At 47.4% G+C, this 23922-nt stretch overlaps 1 protein-coding gene across 1 annotated transcript; it reads right to left on the bottom strand.

Moving 5' to 3' along the window:
- Nucleotides 1-11237: 11237 nt before the first annotated feature.
- Nucleotides 11238-20690, bottom strand: LOC122390510. Its single transcript, XM_043383532.1, has 3 exons — nucleotides 20298-20690; nucleotides 16209-16482; nucleotides 11238-12325 (listed from the first exon to the last, which is right to left on the bottom strand). Exons 1-3 carry the CDS (start codon nucleotides 20313-20315, stop codon nucleotides 11961-11963), a joined length of 657 nt encoding a protein of 218 aa, XP_043239467.1. The 5' UTR covers nucleotides 20316-20690; the 3' UTR covers nucleotides 11238-11960.
- Between the last annotated feature and the right edge of the window lie 3232 nt (nucleotides 20691-23922).

Below are 23922 nucleotides of genomic sequence, written 5' to 3'. Positions count from 1 at the left end.
TACAGACTGCAGCTAGCAAGAGTCACGTGACCGAGCTGCCGGTTTGCGCCGGTCCTGCCGCTGCACCGTTCGGTAGTAGAGTGGCCAGATTATACACGTTTGGCGCACGGTGTAAGCCCGAACTCACGGCGATTGTGAGAGCAGCTTTCCCTTTGCAAAAACGTTACTCTGGCGGCTCTAACCAGTAACCACCCATATTCAGTAGTAGCATTGCAGCCTTCAATCGAGAGTGAAGTCCAAGCATTCATCTCACGACTGTTCAATGTTCACTGCGCAGTGGTTTCCTTTTGCAGACTTGCCTCTGCTCTCGGCGCCTGTAACGGCGCAATGACGGCGGCCAGTGACGCAACGCTGCGCGGCCTTCGGTATCGACCGCCGGCTCCCTACTGACCGATAAGGCAAACCGTGTGACGCGTGTCAAACACCCACGCGCTGGGATAAGCTTATCAATGCCCACTGACTGCACAACTCACTGCTACCTTTTAGCCAAAAGCACGTGGGAAGAGGGGTTTAATACATTATGCCAGTGAAATTCGATTCAGCTAGGCATTTCGAATAGCTTTCCAAAAAAGAAAACAAGTGTCCTCGAGCGATACATCTCAAAAGCACCTACCTAGATACCTACGTATGGCTCAAATGTGTCCGTTCCCCGAGGCATTGTTCACTCACTGTCCAGTCTGTCTTAAAAGTACCGCGCAAGGTGACGGTGGATCCATCAAGCCTGACCGAGGAACTAGGAAGGGCGTGCTATAATTTGAAAGTCACCGAACCAATTGACCTGGGGAATGGACGAGGATGTCCATTGCTTCGGTGACTCAAATTTAGCAGTCCTTCCTTAGTCAGGCTTGATGGATCCACCGTTGCTTTGCGTAGTACTTTTAAGACAGACTGTCCTTTGCCGTCCAAGGATAGTGCCGGATCCAAGGATAATGTCATTAGTCATTACCGTTCAAATGAAGCTATTACCGTAAATGGACCTTTCTATTACATTACCGTTCAAATGAAGGTATATATTAAACCGCGAGTAGGTAGAATAATTTTTTTAAACGTCGAGCCGATAGGCCTGGCGTTTAAAAGATTTTTCTACGTACGAGCGACAGCCGATATCTTTCGGGCGCTTAAAGGTAAAAAAATACTTTTTTTATATAAAAATACGACACATTTCAGACTAGACGAAATGTCTACAAGACGTTTAACAGTTTGACAATCGTCTAGACGTTTAACCCGCGCCCCGTTGGGCTCTGCCGAGCAACGCGCCCGGTTGGGGGGGGCATTTTGGCCCCCCTAAGATCTCGAGAACCACGCAACATAGCGACAAGCGGTAAACGGCGTTGGATAGCCCCAACGGGGAACTACCTTGTGACCCAATTTCATTGACCTAGGTCAAACCGATGACGTCACAGTTCAGGTCAAAGGTCCAATTTTCACCGTTTACAGGCATTTCAAGAAATGCGTTGTAAAATCGAGTAAAATGCATTTCATTGAAAATCATCGATGGGGAAATGTTCTTCAAACACATATTTTGCTATTTGAGGTCACTGATACCAGGTCAGGTCACAGAGGTCAGGTCACGGGGGGGTCACAATATGAAAGTGTCGTGTGATACATGTTTTATGGTCCATTTTACATGACAAATGCGATTATGTGGGTCAGGCAGCCTTTGGGGCCAGCTTAGGTCACGTTTTGGTCAAGGTCAGGTCAAGGTCAGGTCAAGGTCAGGTCAAATTAGGTCAAATTTCAAAGTTAATATTTTTGCATAAAATGGGTATCGAATCGATGCAGCTCGTCACGGGGAGTTCAATGGTGGTCTTTGTTTTGCCGTACGTGGTCTAGAATCGCTAAAAATTGAGTTCAAAAATTTGACGTCATCATTTTTAAACAGTTTTTTCGCTATAACTTGGCCAAAAAACGAGATATCGATCTGAAATTTGGTATGTATATAGAAGAGCGCTAGGACTATCATATATATTCCGGTTTTTTCGAAATTCGGAAAATTTTGGATTTTTTCAAATTTTTCTAAAAAATCAATTTTTTGAATATTTTTTTGGTCAAAAACAAAAAATTTTGAAAATCCGAGATAGCAGTTTTGTAGCGCCTCTTTTTGTCTACTAGACCATATAAAGAAGTTTGAAATTGCTTGATAACTGTAGATTTGGTGAGCGTTTCAAGATTGCATGTTTTTTGCTCATTTTTGCTCGAACATGACCTCAGTTTGACCTCAATAACTCCTGACCTAAGGTGACCTAAGACTTGAAATTTGGTGTGAAGGTGTCAAATTGATGCCCGGGAAGGTACTGAAAATTTGGCGGCGCTGCGCGCCGCCGTTTTCTTGCTATTCAGGAAAAACAACAGGGGGGGCCAAAATGGCCCCCCAACGGGGCGAGGGTTAACAAATCAGGACATCTGATAATTTTCTCTCTTTGCATGTGAAGCAATTGTAAAGTGTAAACACTGTCTACGGTGCGGGATAATTCCCCTTTAACCTCAATATGCCTTACAGCCCATTTTATCGAGTCAATCAGGACCAGGCTGCATGTGCATGAATCATCAGAAGCACGTGTTATAAGAATTCATTTCACAGCCATCATAATTCATAACTGTCCGGAAGCACAAGACTATAGTCTGTTCCATATCAAGCTTGCAGTCGGAGTTTCTTCGGCTAATCGCTCCTCTTATAGGTATCATGTTTTGCTAAATTTGTCCCGTTCTGAAGTTTGAACTAGGACTCCACCTAAGTTTTATGTATAGGCTTGGTCTCCATGATATCCGCATAATGCTCTCGACCTCTGCGCGATATAAATTGACATAACATATATAAGGTCGGGCCTCGAACGGACGAGCCGTATAAAGACGTAGCTATTGACGAAGTTGAACGATTAAAACGCTTTGATCTAACTGAATTTTTCATTTAATTTACAAACGTCCTCAGCATTTCCTTTGACTTTTCGAACTTGTTTTGTTTTGTTGGGTTAGGCCCTTTCGGTCTGACAAGACCATTGCAGAGCCGGAAGGATGATAGGATTTAGGGGGAGACATTGGTCTGGGCAGGCACCCTAGTGAGTCGCCGGGGCTGAGCCCGTCCAGAGGACAGGACACCCAGCCCCAAGGCACTCACTGCACCCGGCTACGGGGTGCGCTCCCTCAGGAGCAGCGGTGCCGCTCCAAGGGAGCAGCCCGCATGAGATAAAGTTGCCTGTCCAGCCCGGAGGGAGGTTGCAGCGTGGAGGAGAAGGATTTCAGTATCCTGAGGATAGAAGCACGGAACGGTCTTTTTGTTTGTTTTGTTGGGTTAGGCCCTTTCGGTCGACAAGACCATTGCAGAGCCGGAAGGATGATAGGAATTAGGGGGAGACATTGGTCTGGACAGGCACCCTAGTGAGTCGCCGGGGCTGAGCCCGTCCAGAGGACAGACCACCCAGCCCCGAGGCACTCACTGCACCCGGCTACGGGGTGCGCTCCCTCAGGAGCAGCGGTGCCGCTCCAAGGGAGCAGCCCGCATGAGATAAAGTTGCCTGTCCAGCCCGGAGGGCGGTTGCGGCGTGGAGGAGAAGGATTTCAGTATCCTGAGGATAGAAGCACGGAAAGGTCGAACGGTCTTTTCGAACTCTTTCCTTACTGTAAAAATACAGTCGACTTTCGTGTTGCGCAGAAGACCACACATTTTCTTGCGTCGTTGGCCGCTACCACGTCGCCCTCTAGTGAGCTAGTATAGTTGCCTGTGTTTACCACAAGGATGCGCTGCAGTACGAGTCCTACCTAACCTATGTAGACGTTGTGGTGACAGGTGCACTCCTTACAATAACGTTTTGCAGTCTGGCACCGTAGGTAGGTATTGAGGGCATATTTTAGAAAGGTCCATTCGTCCGAAGTGTCTGTTTGGGCGGTTGGGTGGCCTTTCGTGAGTCCCGTCCCGTCGTGACCCCGTCCCGTGGCCCCGTCCCAAGCAACGGATGGGCTCAGCGGCTGCGATTACCAGTCGATGGTCGAATCCCTCCCCCTGGCCTCCCCCCTAGTCTGATACTTAATTCTTCCATTCCGTGTCCCTGTAGCGGTACTTATAGGCCAATATGAATAGACACAGTCAGCAGTCACACAACTATCATTTTCGTAACATTTATTATTTGCGCTTGAGCTTGCCCCTCAGCTATCCAGTGGTCTGTATCAAATGGGCATTCGCAAAATGCTCACAAAATATGACCTACCGACCTACACTTCTATCGATGATACACGCAAAGCGGTTTTGCCGACTGTCTGGCTACAAACGAGGGTGACTTTTATACTCACCAGTTGCATTTTTATGCTTCACGACTATCGGTCGAGCTTCGTCCTGCGGTCTTTATCAAGTGATGTAGCCTCATGAGAAGGACTGATTAGTGTGAGAAGATTCCATCATTACTTTTGTTCTATGGGATTTGGAGACATGCGTCATTTGGCTGACAAGTCCTGGTGTAATTATTGAGTGAACATAACCAGTATAACGCCTTTTGGGGCGACTAACGGAGCGAGCGAGAGGGTGAGCCTTGCACGTGCGACATTTCGAGGGGGTACCTCCAGCTGACTTATGCACGGCACCCTACTAACCGGTCTCTAGCGATGTGCCAAATTTGAGCACAATCGGCCCAGCCGTTCTCGAGATCTGGAAGCGGCACCCTGCACGTGCGCACGTGCAAAATGGGTCCCAACTGACTTTTGCACGGCACCCTACTAACCGGTCCCTACCCATGTGCCAAATTTGAGCGCCATCGGTCCAGCCGTTCTCGAGATCTGGAATCGACCCCTGCACGTGCGCACGTGCAGCAGCACCCCAACTCTGGCACATGGATATGCAGTGCCTAGTGGGTGCCTACCTACATGCCAACTTTCAGCGCAATCGGCCAAGTAGTTACCAAGATATTGCAACAATTACAAAACGGACACCTCTTCGTTTTGCACGTGGCACGTGCATAAGGGGTCACCCACATGCATCAGGAATAGTCCAATACTTGGGAGAAGGAATGAAGCTACCCTACAAAAATTACCGCGTGTAAATCGGTCAAGTGGTTGCTGAGATATAAGCCTCGCAAAAGCGTGACCACCGGCCGGCCGGCCGGCCGCTCATACTCAGAAATTTCCGTTAATCTAAGGAAAGACTACGCTCGCTTCGCTCGCTCCGTAATAATGGGGATAGCTCCTTTGCAGGCGGAACGTCACCAGATACCGATAAACGATAACGGCACGACCGAGACAAAGTATGCCTGGGAATTTGTGGACTATCTGTTTGTTTTCTCTGGTTTGGAGGTTGATAAGTAGTTAGCATGTAGGTGCCTATATCTAGAAGTTTTTTTGTTAAAGGAAAATGTTAATCGTTAATCTCTGACTACACCATTTTCGAACCAAGTTAAGACAAATGAAGCCCAATTTAAAACTGTTGATTTTTGAATTAAAACAATCGAAAAGTGGGTTAAAACACGTGCCATCTAGCTTAAAACAACTGACACGCGAAACTACGTGTTGGTCGTTTTAACCCGCGCCCTGATGGGGGGGGCCATTTTGGCCCCCCCCTGTGGTTTTTCTTAAATAGCGAGAAAACGGCGGCGCGCAGCGCCGCCAAATTTTGGGTACCTTACCGGGCATCAATTTGACACCTTCACACAAAATTTCAAGTCACAGGTCACCTCAGGTCAGGAGTTATTGAGGTCAAACTGAGGTCATGTTCGAGCAAAAATGAGCAAAAAACATGACATCTTGAAACGCTCACCAATTCTACAGTTAACAAGCAATTTTAAAGTTCTTTATGTGGTTGTGTAGAGAAAAGACGGCGCTACAAAACTGCTATCTCGGATTTTCGAAATTTTGGGATTTTGACCCCAAAAAATCAAAAAAATTGATTTTTTTAGAAAAACTCAAAAAATTTCCAAAAAATTTTCGAATTTCGAAAAAACCGGAATATATGTGATAGTCCCTGCGCTCTTCGATATACATACCAAATTTTAGATCGATACCTCTTTTTTTGGCCAAGTTATAGCGAAAAAACTGTTAAAAATTGATGACGTCAAATTTTTGAACTCAATTTTTAGCAATTCTAGACCTCGTAGCGCAAAACGGAGACCACCATTGAACTCCCCGTGACGAGCTGCATCGAATCGATACCCATTTTATGCAAAAATATCAACTTTGAAATTTGACCTAATTTGACCTGACCTTGACCTGACCTTGACCTGACCTTGACCAAAACGTGACCTAAGCTGGCCCTAAAGTCTGTCTGACCCACATAATCGCATTTGTCATGTAAAATGGACCATAAAACATGCATCACACGACACTTTCATATTGTGACCCCCCCAGTGACCTGACCTCTGTGACCTGACCTGGTATCAGTGACCTCAAATAGAAAAATATGTGTTTGAAGAACATTTCTCCATCGATGATTTTCAATGAAATGCATTTTACTCGATTTTACAACGCATTTCTTGAAATGCCTGTAAACGGTGAAAATTCGACCTTTGACCTGACCTGTGACGTCATCGGTTTGACCGAGGTCAATGAAATTGGGTCACAAGGTAGTTCCCCGCTGGGGCTATCCAACACCGTTTACCGCTTGTCGCTATGTTGCGTGGTTCTCGAGATCTGAGGGGGGGGGGCCAAAATGGCCCCCCCCCATCAGACCGCGTTGCTCGGCAGACCCCATCTGGGCGCGGGTTAAGCTGAATATCACGTGTTTTAACAATTTTTTCGATTGTTTTAATTAAAAAAACAACAGTTTTAAATTGGGCTTCATTTGTCTTAACTAGGTTCGAAAATGGTGTAGACCTAAGCGGTTTTTAACAAGAGACTGTTTTATAAGTGCATGCATGACTTAAACTTTTGAATTCATTTTAAAAGGGATAAAAACGCAATTTACCACTTTAAAATTATTTTATAATTCCCTTTTAAAATGAATTCAAAAGTTTTGGCCATACCTTATATGTCACATCTGTCATTTGATAATCCTCGAGAGACTGTTTATTTAAAACGGTTTAACACTCTAAGGTGGTTATAGCGATGAGTCAGTTTCTGGTAACAGAAGGACTCTGCGATATTGGAGCGCACAGGTAAAAAGTGGTCCTTATTTTCATTCGGGAAACACGGTACCTAGATATGTATAAAAAATGATGTATACCTACATTAAGCTTTTCTCACACACAAGATAATCGTAGCGTTACTCACTGCTGTTTTATTGCCTGTTGATGCAACGTCTGCATGTAACAGGTGTCTCTACACGGCACGGCTCATGGATTGTGCCAGGCACCGGTTAAGCCGAGAGCCGTATAGGTATTTTTGTTTTCTGATACACGAAAACGAGCACGTTTCCCGAGTCGTGTCGATCCCGTTTCGAGCCTCATCATGAGCTGCGGATCACCAGCGCCCGTCTCCGTACATTCCTCAGGTTTTACGAGCACTCAGCCGTGGTCACTATCGGTCATCTGTTATGGATTTGGGTAATGCCACAGAACCACAGGTGTCAAAGTATGTCTCCGAAGTGTCACTGTTATACTCATTCTCCTCATGGCTAATCTAAGCATGCTTGCCACCCTGCACTCCATTAGGTTGACATTTTGTTTTAGCAAAAGCAATGATTAAAGCTTGAAAACATTTTGAATGTCACAAAGTTAAAAGACCTGCCAAAATAACTTCCTATGGTATGGCACACTTGTGAAAATAATAAGATCGGCATCAAAAAACAGTTTTCTAATATAATGAAAAAATATCCGTGTCCCACAGATACCAACCAATAGCAATTGGCATGTGACAACGTAGATGAAAAAAGCAGCCAAATCCCATCATGCATTTGACTAAGAAGTAAGAAGCATCTGTCTGCGGTCACCCGAAGAGATCTGCTGGGGCCATTGTGATCGGAACATAACTGCTTACCCAGCGGCCCGTGACAGGCCACTCCTCTCTCCACATAGCCCACGTCAGTTCGGTGCAGACGGGGCGGGTGGCCGCAGTGACCTGAAGGTCATTCGGTGCGGCGTCTGCGCCAGCTACCGTCTGATCGGCATAGTCTGCAGCCCTGTCCGACCCCTCCCCATCCCACCCGCTTCCCACCGGGTCCGTACCGGTCCGAAAACCGGCGGCTCTGCCCAAACGGGGTCGGCATGGGTCAAAGGCCGCAGTCACTTCCGCTGTCCGGCTAAATGACGAGCAGTCATGGTCTGCGCGACTTAGACCGAGTCCGCTGACTTATCTGACCCGTTTGACTTTTCGCTGAACTAGTCTGCAAATTAACTCGCCTACGTCTCTATTGTCGGTGTTGGCAGTCGTCATTGTCTCCGTCGTCGCCTACGTCTCTATTGTCGGTGTCGTCTTCTCTGTCCATGGGCAGTGAAGAGAGGACATTATTGTTCGCTGCGAACGGTGGACACGGAACAGTTTCGATGTCTCCGCATTCCACGCTGTAGAGCTCACAAACACGTTTTATCTGCGCGATAATCTTTGTTCAGTGTACTCGGTTTTCCAAGAAAAGGTCATCCCCATCATCCCCCCTCGTTCTCTCGTCATTTCGAGATGTGTTATTACCCGTATAGAAGGCTACGCGGTAATTTGTGCTATTTCCTCTTCCTTCATCATGAAGTGGGGATTATTTTTAAAGAAATACTATCCCTTGCTCACTTGTAACTTGCCATCGTGACTGATATTTCAAATACCAAATACATCCAATAAATGCTTTCAGCTAGACTACGTATTTGGGCTTTTGCGGGAAGTTTTCAATTTCGCAATAAAATGAGGCACTCCCAACTTAAACGACAAACACACATGTTAATTATTTGAAAATCCAAGCATCAGTTATATAGACATGAATTGACATGCAAAGCTGAAAGGTCTGAGACTTTCTATGCTAACGTGCTAAAGGAAATGCATGCGAAATGTAAGTTGAAACGACATTCGATTGAATCCTTGTCCATAACATATGTAAATCGTGCGCCATTATGCACAAATATATTTTTCCCATTGCTGGCAGGCATGCTATATGCTAATGCATCTATAACAGCTGCACATCGTCACCGTTCCTTCGTGGTCGATTATTTTGTATGCCCACATGTTCGCTTTGAAACCACAACTCCCTTCCCAATCATACCTATGCTAAACCTAACCACACCGAACGATACATTCCAAATCGTGAAGCTGACCACATGTCACCTTGCGCTTACGGCTTATCATCAGAAGTGTTTTCTGGTTTCGTCATATACCTAACAGCACCTGAGGCTGCATCCTGCATTCCTGGGGTATGTGTCAGAGAGTCCCCGCTCATCTCTGCTGGGGACAGGGGTGTTTGTAACGTTATTTCATCGTCAGCTCTGGTCCCTTGTCGACCGTTATGATATTTTTCAGTGCTCGAGGTTTGGTCGCATGTGAGACCGCAAGCAACGGAAGCAGCCAAACAGTGACCATGAGAGGACGATGAGGTCACCGCGAAACAACTGCTGAGAGCAATCGAGATTTATGAATGATTTTAATTAAAGGTAAGCCTGACAAGTTTTGGAGAGCCACCAAGGTTCAACAACAGTATGGTTAATCAAAGACGAAATCGCTGGCGCATCTAAACCCCGACCGTTTTCTCTCGCATTTTCACATTTTAGTTTATTTTTTTCGTATTCGTAACAATATGCGTATTTTCGTGACACGAAAAATGGGAATAAATAATGACAACTATGATACAAAGTTTACAACTCAAATGATAAACGTTCTTCTAGCCGAATTTGCTGCATTATTGTATGCAGCTAAGTATGACATTTGGTTGAACTGACATTCTGCCGAATCTGTTGATTAGACTATAAGGACATCTAACAGCCTCACCCTTTAGATCGGGCTTTTGCTCTACTTATTCGTCCAATAAAATAGTCGCACTGAATCGTGATATGTAGCATTACAGAATACCCGATTTTGACATAGATATCCGGATGTTTCAGTCTGTTTGCGTGACATGCATCAAATGACATGCATAGCCATTTATTCTTCTCTAGGCCGTCCGCGATGTTATTTATATCGATCGTCTGTTCGACCGGAAACGGACCGGTTTTATTATCGGGCGAGCTCATCCGCGCGCTGATCCCCAAATCCGGGTACGGCCCTCAATATACCCTGGGTACGGCCCACCGCTATACGGCGGGAATAGACGGACTGTGGCGGCAGCAGAAAATAAAAAACATCACCCCGGGATTCCAGAGAACCGCTCGTGACTTGGTAGTTAATTACATTCTCATTTTGTCATGTTGTGTGTATTCATAAATATTTGGTGAGTCTTGTCTTGTGTGCTGGGAGATCTGTGAACAGTCAGCATTTTCTTTTTGTATCCGTGTATAATGTTTACGTATTCTATTTGATGTTGATGTTGTCATTTCAATGTTAGGTACAGAAGGTCTACAAAATAAGTCCCCGCCGTATGCGGGTCACCAGTGGGCAGTTAGCGCCTGAGCGCTACTCGGGCGCCACCTGCCCGCATACGGAGAGGACTTATATTGTAGACATACTGTACCTACCTACCCCATTTTTAACTTTTATCTTGCCAATGAAGCTATTGATCTTTGATTAGACTTTGATTCTCTCATAACCAAACTTTGGGATGAATAAACGTCATTCAACATGCATACGGTAATAAGTTGCCGAAGGTGACTGTAGACTTGTTTTCTATTTAAACTCTTCAGATTTGTGATTAGGCCCCTAGAAATGCGACGATCGTCACGCATTTATGGTAGACACACAGGTCTCCCTAAGGAAAGATGCCGTTTTGCACTTGCGTGCGAGCACGTGAAATGGAACTGTGAACAATCGAGGGAAAGTTAGAAATCATTGTTCTTATTTTTGGTGTAGCTGAAGCTCGCTGTTACATAATGAGCCCAGCACAAAATACGATTACACAAATGGTGATGTCCTCTACAGGATGTAATACCACAAACTCGTTATCCTGCTTCATCTGACGTGGGCGATGGGGCTTATAAGCTAAACAGCCAAATAATCGCGCATTACTGTGACCGAATGTTGCATATATTGACCATCTGATGACGCTACGAATTAGTTCTATGCGTGATTACTGGCGTAAATCTACGAATCAGGTTCTAAGCTTGTGAGAGACGAGTATCCGTTCACAATGCTTCATGCGTGGGATTCAGTGCGTTGAAGTTTGTCATCGCATGCGTCTCGGAACGATGCAAGGGGTTAAAGCCAGCTGCGAGCATAGAATTGTAAAGATCTTAAAGATGCTGAAGATGCTAAAGATATTTGAAATATATAACCGTTTATTGATGAAAATGACACTGCAACCAATTGATCATCACACTCGTGTTAAATAGCGTTCCAGCGCAGCCAAAGAACAATAATCTTTTCTTTCTCGTTACGGGGTCACGATAATGAGGGCCAAGTTGCGTGTCACTCTCAAATCTTTGGCTGTATCAGAGCCTGCAATAAATTACCACTCATCCCACTCACACACTGTCAACAAGCCAACAAGTACAGTAATGCCATGGATCGCCTCTGAGCCACTCTGCCGCACCCTAAATCTCATCTCATCACTTCGTCCACAAATCTCCCGTGCAGCGATCAGGCTCGGACGCGGCGCGCGACGGCCCGTACCAGGCACCGCAGGGGGACGCAGCTCCGGTCCCAACCACACCGCCTGTCTGCTTCGACCAACGGTCCTGTCAGCCTGACTCCATGACAGGTGTCCTTTCTGTGACAGGTGACCTTTCTATGACAGGTGCCTCTGCTCGTTCGCATGCTCGCTTGGCGATACAGGAGGTCGGCAGGAGGTCTGAGCGGTCGGGGATGAGGGACCGGGCGCACCACACCTCAATAACATATGACGGATGAACTGGCGGACGGAGGAAAGGCGGATGGAGGACGGACGGACCGCGGAACGGACGGACTGGAAGATGAACTGACCGACAGACCGACACACGTCAAGACCAGACCCTTGGCGGTCTCGGTCGGACGCAGGGGACCGCTCAGAATCCGTAGTAGCCTCGCTGCAGGATGTCCATCAGACTGAGCGGACGGGGCCGCGGCGCCCGGCGCAGCACCAGGCTCGACATGACCGAGTCGGCCAGTGAGTTGGGGCGCTGCTCGGCGTCACGGGCCGCTACGGGCACGGGCACGATAATGGGCTGCAGGAGGATCACCGGCGAGCCGCCGAAGCCGCCCAGGGCGCCGCCCAACTGCAGCTGCGGCTGCAGCCGGCTCAGCAGAGACATCTGCATCAGCGGGGAGAGCGCCGGACGACGGACGGCGAACGCGCTGAACGAGGGCCGCACCGGCGCCGGCTGGGCCGCCGGCTGGGGCGCCGCCTCCACCACCGACTCGATCGGCTCATCTGCGGACGGAAAAAAAAAACACACACATACCGTCAGAGCTGCAGTTCAAACGTGAGAGATGGGCGCTGTGAACATGGTGAGCTCCGCTCCAAACGAGTGTTGCAGAGCTCGTGGGAAGGGGATTTGGCCATCGATAAAAGTAATGTTAAAATTACGCGTTGTCTGATTGTCGTATATGGACACAGCACCATGGGCGAGCGTGGAAACTGAGGCGAGGCAGACTCTGAGTTGACCTCATGTACACGCTTGTTTCTACGAATTATACATATAACCGGCAATACCGGTACGAATAAGGTGAAGGATCTGTGACCAGACAGGTGACCGCTGCCCCAACTGCGTATACAGAGATGCATGGAAAACCGGCCGGGAAGTCGCGTGCACCGGGGCTGATCGTGTGATAAGCACCTTGTTTAATGCCCTGTATCAGTCATGCAATAGAACTCAGCAGACGCACCGACCGTGGGCAGTAGTGTTGAGTGCCGTCATGAGGCGGACTAAGGAATTTAACGGCACTAAAAATCAAGGACCTTCAACCGTTAATTAGGTCGTGCATGTAATGGGGTCATAAATCATTGTTTGTGCCATAATGCAGAGCTTCGAGATGTTTGTAAATCGCATGATTGACTTTTGTTTGTGGCTGTTCACTTCTCGGTACGTACAAAACCAACAGTTCAATTGAAGTGTACGAGAATGTAGACACGTCAGTAGTCATTACGTTACAATGGTTATGGTAAATTAGTTCTGGTCAATCGCTACATGTGGTCGCGTATTTTCGAAGAATCATCTCAGTCAAGTTTTATAAACGCCTCATAAAAGTACGGAAAGTAGTGGTTCAACGAATTTCGACCGTTACTGACAAATTTTCGTCATGTTTCCTTTGCGGTATTTGCAAAGAAGTACATATACCCGGGCATTAAACTTACAGAACAGTCGTTGACCACTGTAAAAATGTGTTTTGAGAAATATAACTACAAATTTGTCAGTTGAAGTGGTGGCTAGGGGTGAACTGAATCCCTTATCATTGACGGCCTCAGAAGACCGCATCTCGTCTCCGTTATACACGGGAATCAGCAACCAAATATGTCGTTCCAGACACGGATAATAAAGTAGCATTAAACAATGCGTAGGCCGCGGTCTCACCATCGTTAATTTCTCAGTATAGCATAGCGGAGGCGATTACCGTGTCAGAGACTTAAACTCAGTCCCCTCGACGGGACAAACCCAAGCCACACCAAAACAGGAGTGGCTAGTTTGCATAAATCCCCTCCGAGCAGCGACACATGTCTGTGGCTGCACTCCTCCCGCCCCTGCATACCCTCCCCTCTCTAACGTCTGCCCTTTCCACACGCATATGCTCCCAGGTCTCCCTTGACCCGCGCGCCCTCTCCGTGACAGTCACGACCCTCTCTGCCGGTCACGACTATTTCTGCCCGTTGGACCGTGATCCGAGCCCGTAAACCATCCGCTCGTGAGGAGGCGTCCGAGCCGCACCCCGAGACGGGTGTGACGCGACCTGAAGGCCACCGCCCACCACATACACAGAGTGATCTCAGATGAGCTTTTTAAAATGTGGTGAGAAAAGCGGGTGCTAGCGATAAATGGGTCTGTTGTCAAGCCGAAATAAAAAAGAGGTACACGGAACTGTTATCACGGGCTTTTGGACGTGCAGGGTTCGGAATGGGCTTGCCCGATGTGTTGTGCTCGCCGCATGTGATCTACCGTTGAGCCCCTGATATTTTTGTTGGCTGTTTTTGACGCTAATGCCGCCGAGTGCCTACAGCGGGATGCCATGTCGCCAAAGCCACAGGCATGTAACCTCGGTCGCAGACCAACTGGACAATTCGCCACTGACGCACGGACTTAACGCCGTAAACGACTGGTTACATGCAGGCTAACCTGCCGTGGTAACCGAGATGACGGCATTCGAAAGGCAATAAGGCTGACTCAGCTCTGGCGCCTATGTAAAAAGTATGAAAATACGAGCCAAATAGGGATCACAACCCATGTTCATGCCTAAAATCATTCCACGTTTTTACAGCAATTGCTACCAAGGTCATTTGTCGCAGCCTTGCAGTGAGTAATTTTCTTTGTGAGTCAGCTATTGGCCTATCACCTTACCAAGGTCGGTGCCTATGTTTCAGGTACGCTGCACAGCTGGACATTCACCCCAGCGTTCACCCTGGACATCCTTCCTCCTTCCAGGGCGTCTTGCTAATCGATGGGGGCGCCGGCGCTGGCTGTGGCGCCACATTAACGCCTTCAGCACGCGCTAATGGCTGGCGATGGTGCGGCTCGTGCGTCTGCAGCCCACGCCCGCCATATAAGGCGGTGTCTCTCTCCGTTTGAAGCTCGTCTGCCGCCCCCGGAGCCAGGCACGGCTCAGCACGGGGAACGATCGGAATGCCGGGACAGTGCCCGTCCACGCCCGGTCGGCCACCATGCCGCTTTCATTAACCGGCCCGGTGAGGTATTACAATAGAGCTGAATGCAGCGAAAGGCGTTTAAGAAGTACGCCGTTTGTCGCATGCGAAACGAGTCGCAGGAGTTTCCAGTCAGAGCTGTGGTTGGAGTTCCAGGAAGTTGGGCCGCGCGTCAACGTGTCGTGTTTTGATAGTGATTTGTTTTATTCTGACAATGGAATAGCTGTGGAAATGTTTTGTTTTAATTGTAACACGACTCTGAAGGATTTTTAGTTACGATGTTTTTTGCTCCGACAACTAAGAAACAATTCCGCTGTGTGACTTTGTTTCGGTCAGGTTCTCGGTCCAGGCACGAAACGGGCTTACCTCGGCCTAAATCCGTGCCATAAACTGACTACCGGAATTCGGGAAACCCGGCCCTGGTTGGCACTCGGGGCCTGCAGGGCTTCCAGGCTGTCTGCAAGATCGCCGCGACCGGTACAGATCGGGCGGATAGACCAGTTTTAATGCACCGGCGATTCGCTGGCGTGATACCGCTCATCATCGTGCGACCTCAATGCTGGAAGAGACTCCAGTCTGGCGGTGTTTATGAGCCATGAATCCGCTCACCCAGTCAGAGGTCAGGGAAAGGCAGGTTTGACCGCTGACTCTTAGGCACTGGCATAAACCAGATCGTCAGACCGCTAATATGTCGCTGACCTGTAACATCACGGTCATGTTTCCCGTTTCGAAAGGAAGTACTGAGCGGTCTCTTTCCTGAAAGCTCTTGCCCACCTCTTCCGTTCCTGGGTCCATCGCCCTTCCCGCTGGCATCCTTCACACTAAGACCCGGTGATCCCGCCTCCAGTCGTGGCAGAACGTGAAAAACGTGACTGATGGATGACCCTCGGCCTGCCCTTTCGCGATCAGCCGGCGCATGTCCGGGTCGACCTCGCGCACAGACTGGTGAGCGTTTGCGGAAGTGGGTGCGCCGATCGTCAGGCCACCTCTCCACACTGTGCCAAGAGAAAGCTGCAAACGGACGTTGTGTGAGCTGCCGACGGGTCGTCAAACACGCCGTGCCCAATCCGGCCGAGCTTCCGTGACCAGTCTGTAGCCAGGTGGAACGCCGCCGAACCGGCTGTCAGCCACTCAGCTGCGACGTCAGGCGGCGGCGACGCGGCGCCTCCGGTTCGCGTCCATGTCACGAACGGCGCGGCGGCGCGGCGCGTGGTCACGGTCGTCGACACGGGCCCCGTTAGCTCACCGTGACACCCGTTGGGCGACCTGCGATACCACGAGCGACGTGGTGACCTAACGGAATCACCCAATAAAAACTGCTGATACCGTCACCTCTGCCACTGCCTGTCATCGTCAACGAAGCGTAAAAGAACATTCGATCCGTCCCGAATCCCTGACTGCAGGTCACGGGGCTCTCAGCGCCCCACTAACAGACCCCGGGTCACACTCGTGACGGACTCACCGTTCACCAGCACGGTGAAGGGTGTCGACTGTTTCTTGGTCTCGGTGTCGGGCTCGGTAAGCTCGTTGGTGGCCACCTCGGGTTCGGTGATCTGCTGGTCGGCCAGCACCTCCGTCGGCAGGGGCTCGGAGGCGGCGGCCTGCAGGTGGGGAGGCGCCATCACCACCGTCTGCACCGGACCCGACTCCATGGCGATCTGGTCCTCGGCAGAGTCGTGGATGTACGGGTCTTGGATGGACGCCCCGCAGGTCATGCCCAGCGCAGACAAAACCAGCTGCCGGACAAACGCGCAGTGTCACATTTATTCGGATATCATGGTTTACCTACATTTATGCAGCACATTACACCTCAGTGTGACGTCGTTTCGCATTTAATGAGTGTTACTATCAAGGCGGTCATACAGTTCTAACAAAAAGACCACTTGAATACCTCAGAGAGGCACTCAGATCGTTTGTTCACGCTCTGAGGATGCGTTGACGTTTTTTCAGTCTGTCTAGTGACCGTGACGACGGCAGGCTGTGTATATATCACAGCCGTCACGCTCCATTGTTCGACGCACAATCGGCGATAGAGTGACAGAGAAGCGCCGTGAGTGGCGACGGCGGGGTCGGGGTCCCGGTCAGAAAACAGCGCCCTGTTCCCGGCCTTCGTGAGGCGCCCGGCACTTCCGGACGGCGGGACGGAGCGGCGCAGGGGAGGACGGCAAGGAACCGAGGTAGTCAACGGGTATTTCCTCGACGCTAATAAGAAATCCTCGATTGCGAAGTGTTGACTTGTTATGCTGCTCAGAATGAAGGGGTAATTGTTGTTTTCTGTCTAATTACATAGATGATATCATCAGCGAGGAGAACATAATATCTTCATTGTCAGGCAAATGTGAGGGCCTGATGATAAAAGTGAAGTTATATAAACAATTATTAGGTTTGCAAGTTAACAACTTGTTTATCTAGCGTCTTCCTGTTGCATGGGAATTATCTTTGTCCCGGCAAATACATCGATGCAAATCAGGGGCGGATCCAGAAAATCTCCAAGGGAGGGGCCATTAGAAACCAGGAGCCCCCCCCCCCCATAATCCCACCTGTTGGAGGCCCCATCTTCCCACTTGTTGGCCCCCCCCCCAAAAAAAAACTGCGTCTATTGAGCTTATCTAGCTGTTCAGACAACATCTCAACATCTGTGCAGGCTTGGAGGCCCTCTGTGCAGGTTAGGAGGCCCTGTAAAAGTGGTCATCTCTGTGAGTATAAGAGACCTCCAAGTTATGAAAAGCTTTACCAATCTTCTAACAAAGAAGTCTTCTCAGCTAGTCTTCTAAGAAATAACTAAGTGGGTAGGTTAAAAAAAAAAACTCATCGGATTTCGGCCACTTTATTTTCAGGAGGCCCCCTTTTCAGCTTTTCAACTTTTTAACTTTTTATTTTATTTTTGAAAAAAATCGGCCAAGGGGGGGCCATGGCCCCCATGGCCCCCCCCCTTGTATCCGCGCCTGATGCAAATGCGCAGACGTGTTAATTTTGATGAACAATCAAAGAAGTGCATTTGATTGATCATGGAAGACAAACCATTGAACTCAACTTAAAGTCCATAACGTTACGTCATGCACTGCTATCACCGTCTAACAGGTATGCTAAAGACGAGAAGCCAACAAAGCAAGAGCGCCTATATGCAATTTAGGCGGCAGCAGCAATAGCGGTGCCAAAAGAATGCATCTCTAATGGCACCAACCGTCCCACGCGGCAGATGTGTAAACGATGCAGTTGCATCCTCCCCGTCATTAAACCGCTCCTGACAAGACGTTTCGCCACCGTTCCCAGTACCGCTATGATGAGATGGTGACATTGTGACCCCGCGCCTGGCTAAGTGGCCGGCTTTGTGACGGCACAAAGCGGCCCTGTTTTCTAGAAGGGGAGAGGGCGCGCCCTGAGGAAGTGGTCCGAGGGAGGCCGTCCCAGTGAGACCGGCCGCTGTCCGGCCGGTAGCCTCGACCTACTGGGTCGTGCACGCTCCGATATGGCGGCGGGCGATGGAGAACAGGATATACCGCACGGCAGGGCAGGAACCAACGGCACTTGTCGTGACAGCACACCTGAATAGATAGATACCCGATGCTATGGATATTAACTGTAGGTATGCCGGCTGTTAACTGCGATTATTTTCTTTCTTGCATAAACTTTTGGGATTAGAAGCAAGATTTCGATTGAAAACACTGATTAGTGATAAAAGGATGCAATCATGGGTGGAGTTTCCACCTCCATATACAGTTCTGTTGGGACGTGGGGCGTTTACCCCACTAATCAAATTTATCCTAACCAATTCGGATCAGACTGAAGGACTTCTAGACATAAAAATGAGCCTTTCGCGCTTAATCGCTCCCTACTGCTCCGTGCAGATAAAAACGACCGCTGGGAGGGCAGCAGCGATTTTATGCAAGCACTTTTTTTTTGGCTTGACCATCAATGATCTGATACTATCAGTTTGGAATGAACGACATTTAATCCGCCGGCTTCGTGGGATAGCTTCACCTGTGGTACAATTGTAGTGGTTTTAACACGCATATTACCGGCAAATAATACACATATTATAAAACGTATTGCATGAATAATTACTAGAAAAGGAAATATAGCAAAAATTAATTATATTAGGTATAAACAAAATACATATACTATAACTACCTTTTCAAAAGGCAGAAAAAGATGGAATTAATGGAAATAGAGATCGACTCTTATCTTCGGTGGACAGGGAACAATAAATATAGGTACTTTAAGAACCTAATAAAAAATAGATTTTCAAAATAAGTAGTTTGGTTTACGAACACTTAACTTGGTCTACAGAAGAAATTACATTAACTGAACGGCATTGCTAAAAATGCGTAGGTACCTATTGCTTACTGGTCGTCTGATTTAATTAACCCACGAGCGGCTGGGGGGGGGGGGGGGGGCATAAAGTTGCCCCCCTTTACGTTTTGTAAAATATCTCCGAAACCTGATGTGCTACAAACGTGAAACTTGGCATAGCTTCAAATCAATACCCAGGCAATGTTTGAGGAAAGTTTGGTGGTTGTAGCACTTAAGATGACGTCACAGTGACGTCATAAACTTTTGTCGTTTTCTGATATGGACAGTTTCTGATGTCGCTGAGCATGAAACTCAACTGTAAATGAACCAGACAGCACCAGCTGTCATCCTAAAGCATCTAAGTACACTTCCAACTAGTTCCTGACCAATAATTAGTTCTTTATATTCGGTCTCACATATCGGATATATCGTGACAAACCCGAGAGTCGCAAATCTATAATTTTACTTCTGACGTCACTGTGACGTCATTTCAAATGGGATCGACACCAAATTTGGACACAACCTCGGGTAGGTATACAGAAGGATGTGTGCGAAGTTTCGCCTCTCTGTCTTTTCGCATTACGACGATATCGTCGCAGAAGTAAAGGGGGGAACTATATGCCCCCCCCCCCCCAGTGGCCGGCGGGTAGCGCGGAGGCCCAGCGGCCGCCGGGTTAAGGACACTTACATTTGAGGCCATTAACGTTCAAGTGGCCATTCTGCTCGTTTCCACTGAAATTTTTTGGTTATTTAAAGCTGTACAATGCAAGCAAAATAGATCATTTATATTTTTTTAACATGTAGTTATAGGTAATAATTCAAATTAAGAATCGCTTTATTTACGGGCATTAATGCATGAGTCTACTGTATTAAGTGTCATGCCAGGCATTCCTTACACATGCCTCGGTACCGCCCAATAGTTGTTAAACGTCGTCTCTGTAACGTGGTGCTCAAAGAAAAAATAATCGGAACAGTAAGACGAGACGGTCACTTACGCATGCCTAATATGTTACCAAAATAGGCTCCAAACTTTTATACACACAAAACATGTCTTACTTTTATGAACTGTAAATTATAATCGTTTTAATAAATGATGTTGATTGTAAACCAAGAAGTACAAAATTTCCGTTTACGGCAGTTTCAGTTTAAAATTTCTTAGGTCACATCGGATGCAATATATGCAGTTTGTGCAAGTCACTTGCAATCAGATCATTAGCCAATTAGCGGTACCACTCGCCCCACGTTCCCCTGCACTTACCATCAGTTTGAAATCCATGGCGCGGCCGCTGGGGAGGTACTGCGATCGTACGGCGGCGACGGGGCGATGTCGGCGGGTCTGGGCCGACTGGGCGGCCAGCGGCCTTATATAGGCACGAGCAGGACCGGTCCAGGTGGAGACGACAGCAAGCACGCGGCGACAGCGACTCGGGTACGTAACTCATAATACGTACGCAATACGCATACATGCATTTTTGGATTTATAAGCTTGTTTTATAAATGAGGGCACATTTTCATACGATCCTCAATGAGTCAATTAAAAGTTTGTGACGAATGACAACATATCTATATCAAATAAAAATATCAGTGGACATCTAGGGTGCTTATTTATTTGTAAAAAAGGTCAGACAACTCTGAAGTCACAAGTAACTCCGTCTAGGCCTGCCTATGTTCTGTGTCTAGATCTTTATTTCTAATTTTAACAAGTCTTATGTCGGCGCTAGTGTCGCCGAAAGCATCTGGTTCATGGTTGCAGCTTGCAATGATAGTGCGTCGACCTCATTATAACCGGTAATCCACTTATTGATCAGCCCATGTTGTGGATGAGCCGCATAACATGGTTGGGTTATTATATATTGTTAAGAAGGTTTGACCAGGGTATATTGAATTACGGGTTTGACCACAATTACTCTGTTGTTAAATGGCATGCATGTGTGCCTTATATGAACAAAATAACCACTTCTGAGGAAATCCGATTAGATCCAAGCGTCCTATTGGAGCGTACCTATAAGGTAGTATCAGAAAACGATGTCATATCTTACAAGTGCGCATATTCCAACTGAATGTCAATAGAGAGAGAGAGAAGTATACTGCATATCATCCAAAGGCCCTTTGTTTATGGACAATGACGCTCTCGTTAGGAAAAAAAATGCTTTCGATCAGTATGTAATCCTCACTGGAAAACCCCTCCCTTCCTACCAATCACCATATTCCACCGTCTTCACTGGATCACCAGCCCAGCCCGTACTGCGGTCAACTGGTCCCCCAGACACGTCCGCCTCTGGTGGAGAATACCAGCCGTCCGTCCAAACAGGACAGGAGCTACCGGAAAGGCCAGACGCACCCCGAGTGCGAGAGACTCTGAGTCATGGGTCAAAATACGCTGCTTTGACCTCCGAGGCTGGGTCAACAACTAAAACTAATTGAAGTCTCGCTCATGCCTTTTTCGTGGCTTCGTTCTGGGCATGTCGTTTCTACTTTCATTTAGCTCATTCAAAATTTGATTAATCAATATAGGTAAATCAAATAATGCAATAGCACTGCAGTTAGCCAGAAATGGTGTCGTACTTCAGCTACCGCAAGCATGTACCAATATCCGAACAATCGTCTGTAGGTATGTAGTTTCTGGTCATGGGGCTTGTGCAGGGGCTACTGAAACGCATACTAACTTCAGAGCCGAAGCATAAGCGGCAAGCGCTATTATTCAAACTTGCTGTCTGTAGTCTGTTTTCCATATTCAAAAACCGCCAGTCAAAGCCATCTGTCGATTGGCAGAACCTCACATTACTTTAGCTGTGGGCTGTGCATCGTAAACATTGAAAAGAAAGCGTTTTTCTGAATGTCATCTATCGAGAATTTCCCATCAAGAATTTCCAAACGGACAGAAAAAGGTATGTTTTTTATCCGGTACCATCGTGACTGAGATCGCCGCATCAATTTTAAAGCCAGCAGTGTGGAGACATTGACAGACAATTTTCCATTGAAATTGTTCCTTTCAGTGCCGTTGGGCTGAGAATCCCAGGATCATATCGTTGTGATCATCCGCGGCTGCCTATACAGTTGTGTCGACCAGTGACGTAACAGTTGGTGCTCATGGTCACGGCAGCGGGCAGCGGTGGCAGTTGGATCTGTCACCTCCTGGCACAGAGCATATGACGTCACAGGCGACGAACCGGCAGGGATCGCAGTTATGTGGCGTCGCCGGCAGGCTGCGCCAATATCAGAAACTTTTGGACAGTTTTTTGACAATTCCATGAGTGGTATTCCGACGGAGTGACTTATCGCCGAATGTTTTTCATCTAAAACAGTTAGTCGTGAGAGAAGAGATGAGCCGGATTGGACAAAAGAGCTGACTGCGCCAGTGCACTGTGCCGGTGCCAATTAACGTTTGCCATTTTTTGGGGGGCAATGCAAGAACCGTGCGAATCTCGACGGTCGATTTAAAGGAGATGACTGATGATTGATCTGCAATAAAGCACCTTCTTGCCTATATAAAGTTCATATTGAAGCGAAATAGGGTAAGCTGTTATGTTCCGTGCCTACATGAAAATCTGGATTCACTTTATCTAGCCCGGTTGCAACCTGAGCCATTAACAACTGACTGTCTTATTTCGATTGCTCGGAACATGTTCCATACCTGCTATTTACGCGATCTCCCGTTCTTTGTTTTTTTTTTTTTTCAGCGGCGCTAAGTGCTTGGCACGCATTACGCAAGGTGCTGGTGATTTATCTTTCCAACACATCTGATAATATTATATATTTAAATAAATTAAAGGTCAATACTACGTCACGTCAAGTGGGCCCTCAAGAAAATCATTGAACGGGGAGGGCACCGGGGCACCGTGCTCCCCTTTGATTTGGGCATATTTTAACATTAGCCCTATGGGCGTTGCGTGGAAAGAATGGGACCAAAAGTCGGCAGTGCCCCCTTCTTAATTGAAGGTGTTCCTCCGCTACTGGCCATCGATAGCATAACAACCTACTTTCTTATAAAGTTTTATCGGAATTTCGCTATCGGTGACCTAATGTCAGGTTAGCGATCTCTCGATGTTGAATGTAATAGGTAGGTAAGCAACTGTGAGAAAATTGAGCTGTACCTACCTTTTTTGGATTTAATCTTAGGTAGGTACTTATAAATAAGCACTCAGTCAATGGGTAACAAACAAGCAGTTTCTCAGTGCTTGAGCGAGAAAGATATTAAAGCATATTTGAAAAATGACCTTATCCTCATATTTAAACAGGTTACCTAAATCAAAACACTTTTTCATTAATAATTTCGAGCACAGCTCTTCATCAAAATATCAAGTCAAAAAACTTTTTGACTTGATATTCTGATGAAGAGCTGTGCTCGAAATCATTAATAAAAAGTGTTTTGATTTAACCTTTTTAAATACGAGGATAAGGTCATTATTCAAATAAACAAGCATTTAACAATAAATCGGCAATTGTACCCTACACGGCAATTGTACCCTTTTATACCTATTCCTAGGGACATGAGAGGGTTTCAGCAGTTTCGACCAGGGCTGCAGAGTAAGAGTCGGAGTCAGAGTTGGAGTCGGTCGGAGTCGACAGTTCTGCCTGGAATCGGAGTTAAAGGGACACTCCCACCTTAACATTAGTTTTGAGTTGAGATAGCCAAATTGGTGGCCATGGCCTGCAAATACCGGTTTGGGCACTCACAACATCGACAAATGCTTTAATTCGGAGATATGGAATTTCAAACTTGCAGTTTTCGGATTCTAAGGGGCTAGTGCATTGGTATGCCCCCTTAGAATTTGTGACGTCAGCGGAGATCTAACGATTTTTAAATCTTTTACTAAAACGTTTGGTAGCACGCGGTGGTATATGCTGCTTTGCGCGCAACAAATGCCGCACTTTCAAATAAA

Source organism: Amphibalanus amphitrite, unplaced genomic scaffold (assembly GCF_019059575.1).
Source record: "Amphibalanus amphitrite isolate SeventyFive unplaced genomic scaffold, NRLGWU_Aamphi_draft 000398F_arrow, whole genome shotgun sequence".
NCBI classification, from domain to species: Eukaryota; Metazoa; Arthropoda; class Thecostraca; order Balanomorpha; family Balanidae; genus Amphibalanus; species Amphibalanus amphitrite.
The sequence above is the reverse complement of the archived record's forward strand: the minus strand, read 5'-3'. Positions and strand labels throughout refer to the sequence as shown.

Bases quoted from the DNA above. Each gene is read 5' to 3' on its own strand.
- LOC122390510 (XM_043383532.1), bottom strand. The intron at 12,326-16,208 runs GTGAGTCCGTCA...TTCCGTCCGCAG, and splicing joins CTTCACCGTGCTGGTGAACG to ATGAGCCGATCGAGTCGGTG.